Raw genomic sequence first — 20,474 nt, 5'->3', positions numbered from 1 at the left:
CGAAAACAGGCACCACCAAATTACGCATCTCACCGCAATGTTTTCCCCAAAAGTAATTTTCCCAAGAAAAGAATAAAATTATCTGCTACAATTGTGGACGACCCAACCACAAAAGTTTCCAATGTTGCTATAAAAACTCAAACATCGACTCCATAAAAAATGTTGAGAACTTTGATAAAGAACATACATTTCTATTCACATGTAACTTTGACAATTTCACAAACAGTAAAAATCTTCTTGTAGATTGTGGTGCTACAGCACACATTATCACCAAGGAATCTGATTTTTATTAATTTTGATTCAAACTTTAATCCGCAGAGTCATTTTATCAAACTTGCCAACAGTAGTCAAATAAATGATATAGTCTTGAAAAGAGGCGATGCTAAAATATCCCTAAAAAATAATAAAGGTGAAATCTGTAACTGTATTCTAAAAAATGCTCTTTTCATACCTACATTTAAGCATGACATATTTTCCGTGCAGGCTGCCATTAAACAAGGCACGAATATAAAGTTTGGCCAAAACAAGTCAAAATTGATATACTCTAATTGAACTGTATTTGGCATTGAAGAAAATGGCCGACTATATTATTTAAAAAGTATGGTTCCCACATTTTGATTATCAGTTAAGAAAACAGATTTATTCTTATCACCATCATCATCATCACTGTTAGATTCAACAATGTAAAAATCTCCTGAATTCATCTTAAAAGGATCAAGCAAGACAACCCGACGTCCGGTCCACACTTTGTCATAGTATTAAACATGAGAAATCGGCGCCATATTCCCCATTTCAAAATGGCACCGCTGAAAGAGCATGGTGGACCCTTTTTTGAGATGGCAAGATGTCTACTTATTGAATCAAAATTAGCGCATAGTTTATGAACGTAAACTTTAATAGCAGCAGCATATATCAGAAATAGATCGTTCAATAGAAGATTGGGCAAAACACCGTATGAAGCATTTTGCGGTGTAAAACCAAAAATGAACCGAATACATATATTTAGTTCAGATTGCTTTGCATTTATAGAAAATACCAGTAAACTAAATATCAAAAGCGAAAAAGGTATTTTCATAGGTTACGATAAAAGCAGTCCAGCATATTTAATCTACTTTCCAGATCTGAATCTGCTAGACTACTTCATTTGGTCATACATCAAGAATATTACCAACATGACCATTGAATAGATGTCAGTTCTACATATTCAAGTTACCTGAATTGATTTTTTCAATAAAAGTTTTAAAATAAAGTTGCAGTGTTGTTTTCTTTAGGGCGACAATTTTATCGTTCCACCCTGTACATTTTATCAGCAGCAATACTCAACATCAAAAACATGCTGAAAAAAATTATGATTTGGTTAGTAACTCAATTTTCACTTGTTTCTTTTTGGAATTATTCTTTTTTTTTTTTTTCTTTGAGAATTCTATTTTGGAATCTTTTTGGGAATCCATTTGTTGTTTTTTTTTGTTTTTTTTTAGTTAATTTAAATTAATTTTGGTCTATTTCCAGATCAATAAAATGAAAGTTAAAAAAAAAAGTAATCTTTTCAACATCTCTTATATTTCTAAATTTTTTTAGATGAGGATTGATAATTTGGATTATTTGGACTATTGTTCTCACTTCCAACCTCAAACTCTGGAATCTTTGTATCAAACTCGAGAATCAGCAAAAAGGGTTCTTGGCTTTCAGGCCAGGATCAAAGTATAGTATCTGTCCTGATGCTACACTTCACTTTTTTTTTACTTCACTTTTTTGGTCTCGGTTAGAGGAAGAGAAATCCTTCATGACTGGTACATTTTTTTTTTATTTTTGTTACTAACCAGATTGCCCAGTTTTTGAGGAGCTGATTCTCCCCCCCCCCCCACATTAAAAACCAACCTTGTGTCTAACTCTGCTCTCATGGGGAGGCAAGTACCCCAAACAAACAAAAAAAAAAAAAAAAAAAATGAAGTTACAAAGGAAACCTTTATTTAATCCACGTTGCATACTCTCATTCCATCAACAATGACCAGATAGAAGTCTTAAGTAATTTGGAACTGTATTCTTAGTATTGCCTTCAACTTCCAGAAGGGTTTCACTTTGAACTGAATTTTACATAGTATTTTATTCATTCAGCCATGGGTTTGCAATACTAGGTATCCTGAGTGCATGGTATACTAAGAACACAATTCTTAATTATTTAAGACTTCTATCTGGTCATGGCTGACAGAACAAGGACATGCTACCTCTGGATTAAATAATGGGTTCGGTTTAAAATTCAATTCAGATACCGACAAGATACACCTGAAGAAGGTCTGAGGTTACATCGGTTGAAACATGAAATTGACACTGAAGATTAGAATGGTAATTTGAATAATCCAAATAATAGGGATTTTTTTTTTGTTTTTTGATTTTTATCAACACGCGAATAAAAATATTGTTTAATGTTAGGAAGTTATTAACAACAAGGGGGAAAACATGTTTAATTAGTTGTTATTCTTTATTAAACATTTTAAAGTTCAAAAAACAATGGAAACATAGTTGCCAGCCCAATTGAACCATGTAAAACCGATATAATTTACAATTTTTACAGGTGCCAACCCAATATAATAAGCTGGGCATGTGGGGGGTCCCCTTCCATGAGTGAAAAATTTACTTTTACCATGACTAACGTTTATGCGAAATTTTTAAAAATCCAAGGTGTGGTTATTGAGAAAAGTGCGAACAAATAAACAGATGAACAATTTCAAGGCAATTTTGCCTCTATAATGCTTCCTAGGGGGCCACCAGAATTAGCCCAGAAAATCCATTCTGGCAAAAGTTTACTTTTACCATGACTAATTTTGTGCAAATTTTTTTTTTAATCCAAGGCGTGGTTATTGAAAAAAAGTATGAACAGATGAATGGGAGTGAATTACTAGGCCCATTCCCTCCTTTGTTCGAGTATCAATAATAGAAACAAAATATAATCTGGTAAAATCCACCTTTTAATAGTGAAATCAAGCAACAATTGAACAAACAATTCATAGAGATACACTTCATTGTCTACAATTATCAATAGAAATTATATTAAAATCAGTTACTGTTGTATGGAAAACATGTAATCTATAATGAATAAATACAATAAAAAATAATAGTGGCAGTAATATAAAAGTTACTGCTATGAATAATAATACTGATTTATGTAATTGCAGAATAAAAATAATTGCCCATTAATGAACAAATATTTAATTGGTACTGTTATATAGAAACAGTAAACAATAATATGGACATCACTTATTTTTTTGACTTGCTTGAAAGTGTTTGGTATTATTACTTAATTGGGATCGCAAGGTGAACACTTCTACCTTAGATTATTCAGCCATGTTGAACTCATAACATCTCAAGAAGAGACCAGACTACAGACATGGGAATCTTTTCTTATGATGCCCTCCCTCTCAGTTCAGAAGCGCCTTAGCTTCAGTGGAAAACAACTACCCACAAATAGGATTGGGGTAAACAAAAGTTGCTATAAGCAGATAGGGCATTTATTTATTTTGTAGACTGTTATCCTCATCTTCATAGTTGTTTTTTTTAAATGTTTCAACCATCTATTCCTCTGGCCTTTGTTAAGTGGTTAACCGCAACAGGATAGGAACGCTCAGTCTCTTAACTGTATCCTCAGTAATTACTGCCTTCCATAATTGTGTTAACGAGCATCTCTCCCCCCCCTCTCTGGCTTTCTTACTCTTTCTATTTTCTCTCTCTGTGTCTCTATAAGAGAATAGAGAAAGAGAGAGGGAGAGGTAGGGAAAGAGAGAGAGAGGTGAGTAAAACGTGGAGGTAGACACGTTTACCAGAACCAAAGGTCAGCTGACCAAATTACGTATGTGTGACGTAGTTGGCTAGATCTGTGAGATTTGATTTGAGCTTTGAAGAAGACGGACGTTTTCTGTGGTCTTCCCCTCTTAACTGGGGAGGGGGGAGACGAACATTGACGTGTGTGAAGAAGAACCACACAAGCAGATTTCACTTTACACCTGCTGCAGGACCTCTGGGGAAAGTGAAATAAAATCTATAAAAAACATTCATCGTCTTGGAGTGATAAATCTTCGTCAAACAGGTATCAAGTCTCCCTCCAGGATGAGAAATATCCAGATGGTTCAACAGCGAGAAACAGAGGTAGGTTCAGAAATTACATGTCACACACACGCTTCCCTTTATTATAATCAAACACACAACCATTTATATTAGAGACAATCACACGGAATCTTTCTTATGTTATATAGAAAACGTAAAATGTGCCCCTAAATGAAGAACTCTATATAACATATTCAAATGTAACGAAAGCTCAATTTGGTACTCCTCAAGGATAACCTCGATGATACCGATATGTAACAGTTGTTGTGGTCTCACCACGTTTTGTCCAACTAATCCTTTGGCCAGCTTTGGGTGAGATTGAAACCGCTATCTTCAAACAATTCTCATAGAGACTCAATGCCTCTATCCACTGTACGAATCCATCCAAAGTTGGCCAAAGGATTAGTTGGTCAAAACAGGGTGAGATGGCAACAACTATGGAAGGCAGTAATTACTGAAGATACAGTTAAGAGACTCAGCATTCTTATCCCATCATCGTTAACCATTTGAAGAAGGCCAGAGGAATAGTTGGTCGAAACGTTGCAAAACAACAACTATAAAGATGAGAATAATAGTAGTCCACAAATAAATAAATATACAAATTACTCATCTCAAACAATTCCAATAATAAAATAATAAACCAGATAAAGGTTACAAAACAGAGTCAACCATTTGTGAATGTGGAGAAGAGTACTGTATGATGCAACACTGCTTTGTCTGCCCTCTAGTGTCAACCAGTGTAGCCTGAAAGATCTTGCAGAATACAACAATAATGCAAAAGAGGGTGTGTAAAAAAAAAAAAGAATGGGAACTGTTGTATGACCACACGCTTTAAAAATAGGCAAAGAAAAAGAATAAATAATAATATAAAGAAAAAGTATATATAGGGGCTACATACTATAAATTTAAGAGTAGATTTAATTATATGCCATTAAAAGTAAAAGATATAAAAATAGTACTACATTATTTACATATATTTATTTACATAAACAATTTAACAAAATTCATTATTTGGATTCATCGGACTACTGTTCTAATCTTGAGTGTGATTTTCACAACGTTTTGGTCAATATAACCTCCGAACAATATAACCTTCAAAAACGTCGATTTAACAAAAAATGTTTTTTATTTAGTTTAATGCCAACAGTGAAATCTTAAATTTAGCTCCTCCTGTTACAGGAAAAAGTGCTGTCCCTTTCCATGTAGATAATAAGAACATTAGATAAGTGAAAATGAGATTAGGATAAGCCGAGACTCAAACTGTTTCAATATTTTGAGAGTAATGGGGTATGATCCCACACAGTCGGAAGATTCTATTTATAAATGATGCTGCTAAGAACTGACGAATCAAATTAATTCACGTTCTGCTACAAACCAATCAGAAACCAGAATTGCTTCATAAATATTAAACCTTTTCTGGAGCAATTTCACATGTTCTTTCCCGGGTTTCGACACGGTAAGAATATTTTGTTCTGTGGAACTGTCTACTACAAACAAGTCACCTCCCAGGACTTGTGTGTAACAGCAAACCATCTGAAACTGTTCTGAAACTCAAAATGGCTTACACTTCTAGAGGTTATGCGCCCAGCGTGTCTTTATTTCGATGGATCCGAATCAAAATTCGAATTGTGGCAAGTTAAATTTCTGGGATATCTACGAATCCAAAAGCTACACAAAGTACTAGAAACACAACCTGAAAACAGAAACGACCCCGACTTCATTGAAAAGAACGCAACTGTCTTTGCGGAATTAATACAGTGTTTAGATGACCGAAGTCTATCACTGGTAATGAGAGAAGCCCTGGACGACGGCTGCAAAGCATTAAACATATTGAGAGAGCATTATTTATCGAAAGGAAAAAGTATATATAAGGGCTACATACTATAAATTTAAGAGTTGATTTAATTATATGCCATGAAAAGTAAAAGATATAAAAATAGTACTACATTATTTACATATATTTATTTACATAAACAATTTAACAAAATTCATTATTTGGATTCATCGGACTACTGTTCTAATCTTGAGTGTGATTTTCACAACGTTTTGGTCAATATAACCTCCGAACAATATAACCTTCAAAAACGTCGATTTAACAAAAAAATGTTTTTTTATTTAGTTTAATGCCAACAGTGAAATCTTAAATTTAGCTCCTCCTGTTACAGGAAAAAGTGCTGTCCCTTTCCATGTAGATAATAAGAACATTAGATAAGTGAAAATGAGATTAGGATAAGCCGAGACTCGAACCTTGTAAGCAAGGTTCAGAAATAGAATGTTAGAAATCGGAATGTTAAAAAGGTTTATTATTAAATTCTATTATAAATAATAGTTCGATATTGTTTATATCGTAAAAAGAATTGATTGTTCATTCTTTTATGAAACTGAATATTAAAACTGTCAGCTAAAAAGAATGAACAATACAAATTAAAAATACATTGTTAAAAAATAGCTTAGGTTAAAAAATGTTAGGAGAGAATTCTTTGTTGTCAAAAGTGTGTTAGAAAAAACGTGTACATAGCCACATGAATTGATCACGTTTGGGGAAACAATTCTGACGTCATAGCAAAAGGGGGATTCTCAATATAGGAGCTAGAGTTAGTCAGATCAGGGTAGTTAAGGCAAAACAGTTGAGTCTGCTAGTCATTCAGAGAGAGAGTTGGAGTCAGAGTTCTTTGGAAGTGAAGGAAAGAACATTAAACTATGTAGATCCCAAATGTGAATTCCTGATGCCATTAACATTCGACTGGTCCAATGAATAAAGTATCATCTTCATGTTTTTGTAAAACTTTTGTCATGTGTCATCATTTAACACCAAAAAGGTAATGTGTTAAACATCTTATTATGAACATTGTGTAACTCTTCCAAGAATATGTATCTCCCCTCCTCCATATATGTGCTACAAGAAATATCAAAACTGTATAAACGTCTCTCCCTCTCTCTCATCACTATCGTTATGTATTACATGACTCCCGTTATATGTGCCCCAATCTGAACTCCGCGTCATATCTCTTCAATATGAAACCCCCATTACACAACACTCCTTGCAATTAAAATAGTAGAAATTAATCATGTTTTGAGAAAAAATAACAAATTATAAACTTCAAAAACCAAATTCATTTATTAAAAAATAAAGTAAATCTAAATTCACCTCCTAAATATTGTTCAATTTCCATTCGTTAGACATTTGATGTTTTCTGACAGTCTGCAATCTCAGTTTCCGAGCTATCACCTTATATATTATAGTCAAGGTCTATCAGCTTTCCAAACAGGCTACTACACATTTTGTGAACCCATAATACGCATCGCATGCATTGTATGGAATTGGATCTCACTTCTTTTTCTGAATACGGCACATGGATACTGACTAGAATCTTTCAGTTGTTGTAATTCTCAGACACTGACCATCATTTTCATTTTTGAGAGATTCAACTTTAGTTTTTTGGCTTCCACACCACCTCTTCAAATTCAAAATTTCTCAAGTATTTGATCCATCGTATCTGCCGTGATTATTAGCTCGTCTACATATAATAACTATGTTAAGTACTGCAGATGATTTTAAGTTTAGCTCTACCATTAGCACAAGATTGGCATGGGGTAAGTTCTGTGAGTTGTTACCAGTCCTGAAATCATGAAGTATCCCTCTCGTAACCAGGGGAACGGTATATAACAACTGTGTGATACTGTATGGAGATCGAGTGCTTGGCCCTCTCCCAGTCCTCACTTACCCAACTTCAGCCTAATGACAGAGCAATGCATATGCGATGTCAGGTCAGATAAAATCTAACATATTGGCTGATATCCTATTGGTGAGGTTGAAAATCCAAAGCTTGATAAACTTCTGCTGACCACTCAGCTACATTAGTTTGACCAGATTGAGAGGAGTGACTCTCGAATAAAAAAAAAATGCAGAGACCCTGAGGTGGAAGGTTAGAAGAAAGTTGTATGCTCCAAGAAATTTTTACTTAGATTTGTTATTATGATTCATAAGTTTTAGTTTTACTGATAGTTTAAAATCAATAAATAGTTATAATTTCATGCGTGTAATAAGGCTGCTGTACGAATGTAGAATACCGAGGGTATTGAAGTGTGGCATATGATACAATCAATAAGGATTTCAGACAATGGAATTTAAATGGAATAAATCCTCAAGACAGCTAAAGTCTGAAGACAGATTGCAGGCTAGCAGAAAATGTGAGAATCTTTACCAAAAAGAGATGATAAAATGGATAATGATAATGCATACAAACATACATAAGAATATATAACAACTAGAAGACGTACCCAGTGTTGCCCAATATTAAAGGTAACGTTATATTCCTTGAAAAAAAATAAAAAAAACAGAAATTGAGACATGGTCATGCGAGTATTATGTTTTTTCTAAACAGTTCACTTTTTGTAAGTAAAAAAATACTCAAGCTGAAACTGAAACCTAAAGACAGTGAGTCATGTACGATAACCATTGGCCAGCTTGACAATCTTTACAGCAGGTTTTCAAACCTACTTAAGCTTAACATGATATAAATGATTCACGCATGAAACAGTTAGCAAACAAGAAAATCCGATGACTCCCATGTACCAATTTTTCAATTTTTACTACTTAGCAGCCCTTTTTCTGGATGAAAACTGATTATAAAGTTTTTCACATGCCTGAATACATTATATACCAAATTTCAAGTCTGTAAATCAAAAATTGAGTATATAGGTTGAGAAGTATCCGGACACATACATTCTCACTTTTATAGATATATAGATTACTTTCTCTACTTACTTTTAAAGTTTCTGGATTCTTGGCAGCAAACTCTTTCCATGCCTCCAAGGAATAATGTTTGTGAATTACTGTGAACACGCGATGCTAGAAAGTAAAAGAAAAATACCAAGATAAATATGAAAATGTTAATCGTGTCCAAGTCATAAACAAAATCTACAATAGAAAAATACCAAGATAAATATGAATTGTTATCTTTTGAATTAAAATCCATTTTTGGTTTCAGAAGAAAAAGAAAAATCTTGTTCCAAACAAAATGGCAGTTGTTAATCAGAAAAGTTTTGAATTGTAAAAACGAAGACGAAGAATAGGTTTTCCGTTGGGTAGTCGACCTGTACAAGTGTCGGATTGTAAAAGTCTGCAGAAGGAGAGCAAATTCCTTCTGGTGTTGGACACAAAAAAATCATGTGCAGGAATGCTGAACTATTCGATATTTTTATGGAACAATTCTAGTTTCCGATTGGTTGCTAGCAAAACATGGCTTCATTTGATTGATCAGTTCTTATCGCCAGTGCCTATAAGTAGAACCTTCCAACTTTCTGTAATCATACCACACATGGCTGAGATCAAAGTGTAGTATCTGTTCCCAGATACTCACATCAGACAACTTTTCTTCTTGGCCTTTTGGTCAAGATCAAAGTGTAGTATCTGTTCCGACAGATGCTGCACTTAAGATAATTTGTACCAGTCAATGGAGGGGAAACCCTCTATACTGGGACAATTATTATTTTTGGTAACCAGAGTGCCCCCTTTTTGCCTACTTTTAGGGGAGCTGGTTTTAACCTCACATTAAAAACAGCCTTGTGCCTAATTTGCTCAGTGGGGGAGCAAATAAATACCATCTGTTCCGACAGATACTGCAAGCTATGACTAGCTATGACTAGCAGGGACCAGATGTGGGGGCAACCCCACATACCTGACCTTTAACCAGCTCCCATTTTCCACCTCTAAGGAGCTGGTCCCCTTTTTCCCTTCCCCTTCCCTTCACTCCTCACATTAAAAATTGGCCTTGTGCCTAATTTGCTCGGTGGGGGAGCAAATAAATACCATCTGTTCCCAGATGCTGCACTTTGAGACCATTTCCCTCGTGGCAATTGGTTGTTGGTACATGTAGGGGCAACCCTATATATATATACCATCCCCTCCCCCTTCACTCCACATAAAAACCGATCTTGTGTCATATTTTGCTTACGTGGGGAAGCAAATAAATATGTACCACACATAAAAAAATATTGCAATACTATCAAATATTTCTAACTTATGGTACAGAATGATTAAGATTTATTGCAAATAAATGTACCAAAGGAATGAAAATGAGAGGAAGTGTTCAGACAAAAATGATATGGGCTGACATCAATAATAAATTAGTGATTTGGATCGCTCACTACTTAGTTATTTTGGATGAAGATGGTGTTAAATAAATGACGAGTGTTTTGTCTCAAGTCATTTATAAAAGTATGACAGTAACTTTAATTAGAGAACATGGTTTATTCAGTCTGGAATGATCATGACAGAGATGCATACAGAAGGAACAAGACACAAATGTATGAATGACAATTTGTGAACTTTTCTGTAATGATGCATGTATGACACAAGGTTGAGAATTAGTGTTGGGACAATTAATTAGAATCAGGAATCGAAGAAAATCAGAATTTTTGAAGGTATCGAAATCAGTATTGTAATCGGTAAAAATTTTAGCCTCGTTTCAGATTCCAAAAACTATTCTTTAAAATTTTTTGTTTGTTTGTTTGTTTAAAGTATGATTTTTTTTTTTTATTGCTGGTACAAATGATAAACAAAAAAAATAATAATAAAGAAACATTATAGAAATAATAGGGCTAATAGTAAATTGATATTTAAATTTAAAACGTAACTTGTTATTTTCTACTAAGCAGCTGGCCTAATTCCGTTTCCTATTCCGTTCTTACAGCATTTTTTTTTTTTTACAGCTTTCTTTTGTTATTCTCAAAATTATCAAAGACTTTTTTTTTTACATAAGCGTCACCATTTATCAAGGACTAGATGCCACTCGAGGATAACGGTTAAAGAGTGTACAGTAGTAAATTGGACAATATAGTATAACCGTTAATAATGGAAGTTCGGTAAATTTATTAACTTAAGTAGAATGGCTCATCAAGAACTTGTTTTTGTTGGACTTGAAGACAACCATATTTTAGTCAGCTGGAAAGCGGGAAAACGGAAGACAGTTTCACAGGCGTGCAGTTCTAAGAAAGACATTTACCATTCCAGTTATATTACGCTTTTTGAACTCATTTTGTTTGTGTTTACTTCGCTTTCACATTTAAGTATTACCTAAAATCAATTTCCATTAAAAATATTTCTTTAAAAATGGCTCCCCCTAAAAATTTTCGCCCCTAAATTGAAACTCTTAAAAAAAGACCTCCAAAAATTCAAAGAGAATTGTAAAAATTAATGTAAAATAATTAAAAAAAAAAAAAAATTTTAATTACAAATGCTTTATTAGTCCTTACCTTAGAAAGTTGCTTAGCCATTTCGAATGTCCCTACAGTGTCCATATTTGATGCCATAACAGGGATTCCTTGGTAGGTTCGACCACTGTTCCGGAAAATAAACTCTCGGACCAAATCAACCTATTAAAAAATAAATGTTAGAAATAACAAAATAAAAACAGCAATACAGAAAGGTCAGTATCATAAAAATGTTATAATAAGGGCAACATACCAGCATAAGAATTTTCACAAGATGAAACAAATACACAAGGTTGCCTCACACACATAACTATTTAGTAGAGTCCCTATTTATTAATTTGTGTCCCGACAAGGGCAGAATTAGACAAGGTAGGCTTTTAGTGTAGGGACAATCCAGCTCACCAGAAATAGTCACTCTCAATTGAGACAAAAATTTGAATTGCCCAAGTTTAGAAGATTTCAGGAATATAAAAAAAAAAGTAAAGTATAATATCTGAACAAATATTACATTTTGCTCCTAGCTAAAAGGCTCGAAGTATTGGTTTGGTTGTTTTTATTTTACGGCATATCAACCTTTTTCAGGTTATTTAATGCCAAATCTAGTTATTTTGAGGAATGATTTTTAATGGAGTATATTTGTTTTGTAAATCGGATTCTATTTAACCCATAGTGGGGACCCTAACAGGTACTACCACTCCGGGTCAGAGTAGACCTGAGAGCAATGGCAATTAAAGGGTGGTTCCACTCTCCCCAAGACCCGCAAGCTGGGGCCTCACTATCGGATATAGTTTTAGGTCATATCCAGGACCAGGCTCGAAGTAGCCATCATATATATAGAGAGATGTCAGGTACATGTCCTACATGTTTTAGAATATTTTAAATGAGGATCTATAATTTATATTATCTGGATGATTGAAACTACTGATCTTATCTTGGATGTTATTCTCACAACAATTCTGGGTGGTTGACCTCCAAATCAGATATATTTTCAATTCTTTGTGTGGCTTTTTTTCTCCTTATTAAATATTACTCATTTGTAGAAAGTTTGCTATTCACATGCAATACTGAACGTGCTTCCTAGCACACATCTACACTTTTTATTGTCTGTTACTCTACTCGCCAGGGATATTTTCCCTCGGCCAAAAAATCAACCAAGTCTAGACCATTCTTGTAATGACCTTTTCCTTGTTGTTTGCGGTATACTACTGCTCCTGTGCAGTTCTGTGAGGTTCACTATTCTGGGCTTTTCATTCTCTCATTCAGAAGGAGTTAATTTATTGCTAATCACCTGAGGCATCCCTACTGGGGAATGCTGATAAGGTTGACCAGGCATTTTTGTGGGTCAGAATGCCCCTTCCTCGTGAGATGCTGACTTTTTAACCCTACTTTCCGATCCTTGTGTCACATTTCTTACTGCGGGAGAGAAATAAATACACACTCTCTTGGCTGGACTTATCTCTCTAGTGACAATGTTGGACGTATCTTTAGCAATTTATTTTCTTTGCTTTTCTTTTTTAAATTTCCAAATCATAATTCGTTTACTCTGCATTGTAATTTTCTTTCTATTATCACTGTTGATTCACCCCTTTTAAACTCTTTAACCAAAGCTGCTCAACTATTAGTACTGTTTCCTGACCTTTTAACTCGAGTCAATTCCATAATCATGTACGAACGTGGTTCTGATTGTGAGAACAGACTTTGACATAATTTGTCTTGGTTTTGTCTCTCTTATCTACGCCTTTTCTGCGATTTAAAAATTATCACATAAAATAACATTCTTTGGGCCAAGGTCAGAGTGTAGCATCTGTTCTGATGCTACACTTCACCTTTTCTGCCCTCGGTCAGTGGAGGAGAAATCCTTCATGACCGAGATCATTTTAATTTTTGTTCCTATCAAGAGTGCCTCTTTTTAAGGGAGCTGGATTTTCCCCACATTTAAAACTGACCTTGTGTCTAACTCCGCCCTCGCGGAGAGGCAAGTAAATAGGAACATTAAAAACAGAATGTTACTGCTAATTTCATAGTATATGTGAAATGCTGAAATCAAAATTTGCTTGGAAATATATAGTCGTCAACATTTTTCTTTTTTTCTTTAGATTTTTTTTTGGGGGGGGGGGGGGCAGGGGGGGCACTGTTTATCAAGGCCTGAAGGCCACTCTATGATAAGGATTAATGAGAGTTAGACAGGGGAGACAACACAGTGACAATTAGTAATGGTGGAACCTAGGTATGGTTTAATTATATAAGAGGACAGATCAAAAAGAACTTGTTTAACTTGGACTTAAAAACAACCATGTTATAGTTAGCTGGGAAGCAGAACAAAAGTGTTGTGTTCCACAGACGAATAGTTCTAGGAAACAAACTTTGCTCATGGAATTTTTGTTTAGTTTTAAGCAAATGTACAGAGTGAGAGAAATTGGTGACAGTTGTAGTTAGACGAGTATTTCTTGCAAATGTTTCATACGAAGGGGTCATAGATTGTTGCTCAGTCGCGCACCTCCCATAAAAATAATGACAGAGCAGAGATAGACCTGTAATGGCTCTTCTGCGAGTAAGAGGAAGTGGAGGGGGCAAGGAGGTCCTCACTCACTAGATTTCAAAGACGTTTTTTTTTTTTTACCCTGTCAAGGCAGGAAAGGATACTCCCCAGATGTGGCAAGAGTACTCCATCTTAGGATGTATTTGGTTCTTGTACAAGTAAAAGATTGCGTCAGGAGTGAAATTCTTTCATGAGCTGTAAAATGATCCTAACATATTTCCAACAATTTTGACAATGGATCTGATGTAGGTCTTTAGGTACCTCCAATGTGCGCCACAGATTTAAGCCCCCTCCTAAATTACATACATGATGTATGTAATTTAATATTATCATCCTAACTTTTGTACAATTTAAAAAGAAGAAGCTTCAAATAAACTAATATTTTTTTTTTAATTTTTACAGCATATAAAAATTATGAAAATGCAAGACTAAAATCGTATTTACATTATCAGCGCCTTGAAACAACGTTCTTATGTAGTGATGATTTTGTAACCATAAACATACTCATGTTTAAAAAATCGAGCAAAAATCAAATAATCGTCACATTTTCATGAAATTTTCGATACTTATTCATTTTTAATTTACATATTAAAAAGGTAAATTTTGTTAAATATATGACGGGATTTTTTTTTTTAGGTGTTCTACAGGCCCACGCCAATATTGCACGTTATGAAAACTAAACAAAATAAATGACATATTTCAAAAAGTACATAAATTGATCAGGTACTTTAATTTTTATAAAGAAAATCATTTTTAAATGATTTATATCGAGTAATGTGATATCGTTAGCATTACAAGGTTAATCTCACAAATTTTAATTAGAGAAGACTTATATGCCCTTATTTTCTTTTCTTTTTTTTTTTTTCAAAATGGCGACATAAGATGGTTCCGTTTTGCTACCTCATAAAACTTCATTTTCTTAATTAAAAATTAAACTATTTGGTCAATTTATGTGATGTTTTAGAATATGGCATGTTTGCTCCATGACGGGTACGTACATCATAAAAATTTTTCAGTATATTTTATCTTTTTTTTTTTTTTTTTTTTTTTTTTTTTTTTTAATTAGGTTGAATTCTAAATAAGGACAAAAAAAAAAAACAATGCCATTGAACTTTCTTGACGGAGGCAATTTCGTTTTGGTTAATCAACATTTTATATTGCTGATGTTAACTTGATTCCATGCATAGGTGAATGGAATGCAAATACTGAATTTGTTTTGGAATAGATTTTTTAATTTGTCTGCAGGGATGAAACATGTCAACATACCTAACATAAATAAGTTTTTTCATTGTATTAAAGATTTTATTTTCAAGATTAGACCTGTAAAAATTAATTTGGTCAAAGTACAGAACTCGAGGAGATTCCATCAATTTCTGTTTAAGTATTGCACAGATGGTCGTAGAATGGAACTTTGGTTGTGCCGAGTAATTTTTTTTCTATTTTTTTTTTTTTTTTTTTTTTTTTTTTTTAAGACTGATTATATCTCCGGTTTCAAGTGGAGCAGACAGTACCTATTTACAATGCCTCCCCATGGGACAGAGTTAGACACCAGGGTCGTTTTTTAACGTGGAGAAAAGGTACAAAAATAAAAATTGTCTCAGTCGTGAAGGACAGCTCCTCCACTGAAAGAGAACAAGAAATGGAAGTGCAGCATCTGAAGAATAGATACTACACTTTGATCTTGGCCAAAAGGCCAAAGTCGAGAGCAGACAGTAGGGCAATTTATTTTTTATTTTTATTTTTTTTAAGACTGATTATATCTCCGGTTTCAAGTGGAGCAGACAGTAGAACAATTTATTATCAGGTTTCTAACTGTGTTAGAAAATTACTCACACCTTAGAGCAGGGGGTCTCCAAAGTTATTAAACAGGGGAAGGGGACCATATTATTGACATTTTAGAGCTACACAGATCAAAATAAAAAATAAAAAAGTAGATGTGAACATGTTTTATATTATTTTGCTGATTAGCTTTGCTTTTTAGTGAATCTCGTTCTCCAAAATATCATTCTTTTAATCATTTTCTGAACACAAAGAAAAACCACTGCACTATTTCCACAAATTTTCATTTTTTCAAATTTTCCCTGATTATTTTCATGTTTTCCATAAGAGCTTTGGCAGGCAGGGCAGATCTGGTCCATGGGTTAGAGTTTGGAGACGCTTGCCTTAAAGGTCTGATACTATAGAGGACACATCCTTTTTAAACATAGAACACAGAGGTAGATCTGATATAAATGTACAGAAGCTATCCCAGTCAGCCATAGAGTATCGATATACTGTACAATGGAGAGGTACATCTGAGGACTTATTACATTTCATTTTTATCTTAACTGATACAACAGAGTGGTTGGAAGATCCAAGTAGAGACAGAATGGAAGCTGAATACAGTTCGGGGCAAGTTATGAGAAAAAGGTCTAGGAGACTTGCATACTGGCCGTCAGTATCGGGCACACGGGTGATCTATGGCTGACTGGGATAGCTTCTGTACATTTATCAACAATCTGAGTGAGGTCATAAGCAATGGAGAAATCATGACAGAACATCCCCTCATCATTGGTCTTGCCTTAAAGCATTTTATATCTCTACAAAGCCACTATTCACCCATACATGGAGTATTGTAACATCTGGCATGGTGCATCTCTCACTAGTCTCCCTCTTAGTCAGGCTCCAAAAATGAATCATCAACCTAATGTTTCACACTATCAACCAAGCTCCAATCCATGTCCCATCACTACAATGTTGCATCTCTATGCCTGTTTTACCAGTAATTCAATGAAATGTGCTTTGATGAACTCAGTTTTTGTGACTCCCCCCTCTTGACATATATTTAACTAACCCATCAAGCAGCAAAATTTCACTCCTTCACTGCTGAGATCTCTAGATGACGAAAAGCCTTCTACTCTAACAATTTCCTGCCTCAGACTGCTATACAATGGAATTCTCTCCCTTTTTCTGTCTTCCCTGTTTGTATTGATTTGCAGAAGTTCAAATATTATGTGAACAGACATCTAGCTGCTCAACTCACTACATAGTTCCCCATAGACATGATTCCATACAGTAACCCCCTATGTTTAAGTATTTATACCAGATATTTTAAATTCTTCATAGCTGATTTTTTTTTTTTTTATATTAATCATGTTCCACCATAAATTACTTTTTAAAACATTCTTAATGGTCTTATAAACTAATTCTGTCTCAACCCTAAATGATAGCTACTTGGACTTAGGATTACTGGTATAACAAAATTGTTAACTGTCCTAAAACGCTAGAAAGGCCCAGAAACGGAGGTTTATTTTGTGTTAAATTTATACGAGAAACTGATTTTTTGCTCTGCAGTATGGGGACGGCAGTCATCTTTTTTGGATGCATTTCACTAAACTGTCGCCAGGTGGCGCTTCTCAGTCAAAGAAGAAGGGACAATTTTACTTCAATTCAAAAAATGATTTTAAAAAAAAATCCAATTTTGCTTTAATTCGGAAAAATGTTTCATTTAAATCATTAATTTGTTGTTGACCCTTCAAAGTTGCTTTAATTCAAAAAATGTTGCATTGAAATTTTTTACTTTATAAAAATCCAATGTTGCTTTCATTAGGAAATTGTTTTATTAAAATTATATTTTCTTATGCAGACTTTTAAATAAATGGTTTTACAATTATATATTGAACTAGATTTTATTTCAGTATTTAAAGATTTTCTCGTCCATAAATGTTATTATATATACCAAGTTGATCTTAAAGATCAACTAAATATATTAGGTAATTCTATTAATTTTCAGTTAGTGAAAGGCGAATCTATCACCATACATTCCCTTAAACACATCAATTGGACTTTTATTAAGTACAATACTTAATAAAATCAGATTTTTTTTTTTTAATTGGGGAGTAGACAATGCGTTGTGAATGCGTTATCAGCAGCTCCCGTTATTCTCGCTTCTCTTTATTTGTCACTCAGTTCTCATTTTTTAATGAGTGATTTTTCTGACAAAGAGAGAAGCTGTATTTTAGGTTGGCATTATTTTGCATGAACAATCGCCAGAGATGTCAGAAATTTTCTGTTTTTATGTCTATCCTTGTGACCATGTCACTAGTAAGGGTGCTGGAGGTAAATGTTTTATCTGGGCTGACGTTATATGGCTGATAGTCAGGGACCCGATTAACCACTAAGGAGGCTGTCCTATTAGCAGGTGCAAAGTACTGGGGCTGCTGTATTGCCATTTGGTGAATGGATTCTAGACCATGCAGTAGCTTCTGGTCAGGCTTCTCAATGCCATATTAGTGGGTAATTGTTACGGCTTTATCTTATGTGCTACAAAAAAAAAAAATACATTTCATTTCTTTTTCTCTCTTACTTTCCCTCTCTGCCCTAAGCAAGTCTGTCGACCTATTCCACAAATCCCAAAACTCCATCATGAAAAGTTTCCAGAAAAAATACACAATTAAACCCAGATCTCCAACTTCCAATGTAGACTCCCACTACCATATCTCCTCCTGCAACATAAGAGGTCTACATTCTAACCTTCCAGACGTTGAAACCCAATTACAGGAGACTAAACCAGATCTATTATTCTTAAGCAAACTGGTATTGGACAGACTATTTCCCTAGATGAGTTTGTAATTAAAGAATACTCTCACTTAACTTTCAAATCTGAGCCCCAAGATCGCCATGGGTATGGAATATGTGCCTACGTTAAAGATGGCTTTCCCTGTGGTAGGGACATCTTGAGAGAAGATCCTAACTTACCCAATATGTGCTTCCGGGTTGCACTTACTCACACTACTGCATTTATATTTGCTCTCTATCGCCCCCACAACAGCAGAGTTACTACCTTTAAAAGCATATCTGAGAAAATTAACCACGTCCTGTCTGCTTTACCTTCAGCTAACATTCACGTATATGGAGACTTCAATGTTCACTATGTGGAATGGTTAATGCACTCAAACAAGACCAGTGATGAAGGGAGGTTCTGTCACGATTTCTCTATTGCTTATGACCTCACTCAGATTGTTCACGAACCCACCCGTATGCCCGACAATGACGGCCAGTATGCAACTCTTCTAGACCTTTTTCTCACAACTTGCTCTGAACTATGTTCAGCTTCCGTTCTGTCTCCACTTGGATCTTCTGACCATCAAGTCCAAAGTAGTTGAGCAGCGGCTTGGTTTCCACCAGCTTTGGCAAATAACAAGCAGAATCCTGAACAGAAGCGTGTGCTCTATCCCAACTATCATCAATGGACCTGAGGTAATCTCGTCAGCATCAAACAAAGTCAAACTCTTTGCAAAGAACTTTGCAGCTACTACCCTTTGCAACCAAGGCCACCAACCCCCAAATTTTTCTCCTGTATCAGAAAACACGCTATGTGGCATACAAATACCTGTATGTGATATTGCTAAGCTAATCAAAAACCTTGATTCCAGTAAAGCAACTGGCCCTGACAACATTCCAATTATAGTGCTCAAAAAACTTCAACCAGAACTAGCATCCATACTTACAAAGCTGTTTAAGCATTGTCTTAAGGAGAATTGCTTCCCATCACCCTCGAAAATCTCATCAGTATGCTCTGTATTTAAGAATTCAGGTGATCAGTCATCTCCCTCTCAGTACAGGCCAATAAGTCTCCTGTGCGTCATGAGTAAGTTGCTGGAATCTATGTTAAATAGAGAAGTAGTCAACCATCTCAGCAGAAATAACCTTGGTGACATACAATATGGTTTCCATTGTGCTAGATCTACAGCAGATATGCTTACAGTTATATCTCATATGATTAGCGAATCTCTCGATGAAGGCTTCCTTTCTAGGGCAATTGCTCTTGACATATCAAAGGCCTTCGATAGGGTATGGCCTAAAGGTTTATTTCACAAGATCTCCAGCTATTGTATAGCTGGAAATGTCTTTTCAATTATTAAATCATTTCTCACTAATAGGCTCATAAGAGTAGTGGTTAATGGACAGAAATCAGAAGCTCACAGTATTAATACTGGAGTTCCTCAGAAGTCCATCCTGGGCCTAACTCTCTTCCTGATCTACATTAATGATCTTCCAAATCACATTCTTACATCATTCATAGACATTTATGCTGATGACACTACTATTTATGGTAGCACATCAAAGACCGTAAACAAACAAGTTCTCTCTGATTCTCTCTCCTCTGATCTTGAGCATGTGGTGCAATGGGGAAAGGAGTGGCTGGTTACTTTTAATGCATCAAAAACCAAGCTTATATCTTGACATCATCAACACTGATCCCCATCTGGCATCAATTGAAATGAATGGCTCTTTCTTGGGGAGGCTTCATGTTTTGACAAGCTTCTGGGCTTGATCTTTACTCCTGATCTGAAATGGAACACGTACATCAAATCTGTTGTCAAGGTTGCTGGAAAAATGGTGGGATCCTTCTATCGATCCAGTAGATATCTACCTGCTGATGTAATTCTCTACTTATATGAGCCAGGTACGTCCAAGGATGGAGTAGAGTTACCACATCTGGGCAGGCGCTGCTAGAAAGGACTTATCCTGCCTTGATAGAGTTCAAAATAGACTTCGTAGCCTCATAGGGGATGCCTTTTTCTCTTCCCTGCAACCTCTATCTCACAGAAGAGATGTTGCAAGTCTGTCTCTGCTTTAT

The 20,474-nt window shown here is 35.0% G+C and overlaps 1 protein-coding gene and 1 pseudogene across 1 annotated transcript in view; one reads left to right on the top strand and one right to left on the bottom strand.

Annotated features, from left to right (window-relative positions):
* Positions 1–20,474, bottom strand: part of LOC145254822 (GMP reductase 2-like) — an 81,987-nt gene that overhangs the window by 23,306 nt on the left and 38,207 nt on the right. Inside the window, exons 2-3 of the mRNA XM_080113651.1 lie at positions 11,356–11,475; positions 8,867–8,950 (exon numbers count right to left, since the gene is read on the bottom strand). Of these exons, the coding sequence (XP_079969777.1) occupies positions 8,867–8,950; positions 11,356–11,475 (204 nt within the window). The remainder of the gene's footprint in view (positions 1–8,866; positions 8,951–11,355; positions 11,476–20,474) is intronic.
* Positions 9,472–9,618, top strand: LOC145255030 (U2 spliceosomal RNA; annotated as a pseudogene).

This window comes from Euprymna scolopes, chromosome 30 (genome assembly GCF_053919585.1).
Source record: "Euprymna scolopes isolate OS-2025 chromosome 30, ASM5391958v1, whole genome shotgun sequence".
NCBI lineage: Eukaryota > Metazoa > Mollusca > Cephalopoda > Sepiida > Sepiolidae > Euprymna > Euprymna scolopes.
Note: the sequence above shows the minus strand (reverse complement) of the source record. Positions and strands in the feature narration are given on the sequence as shown.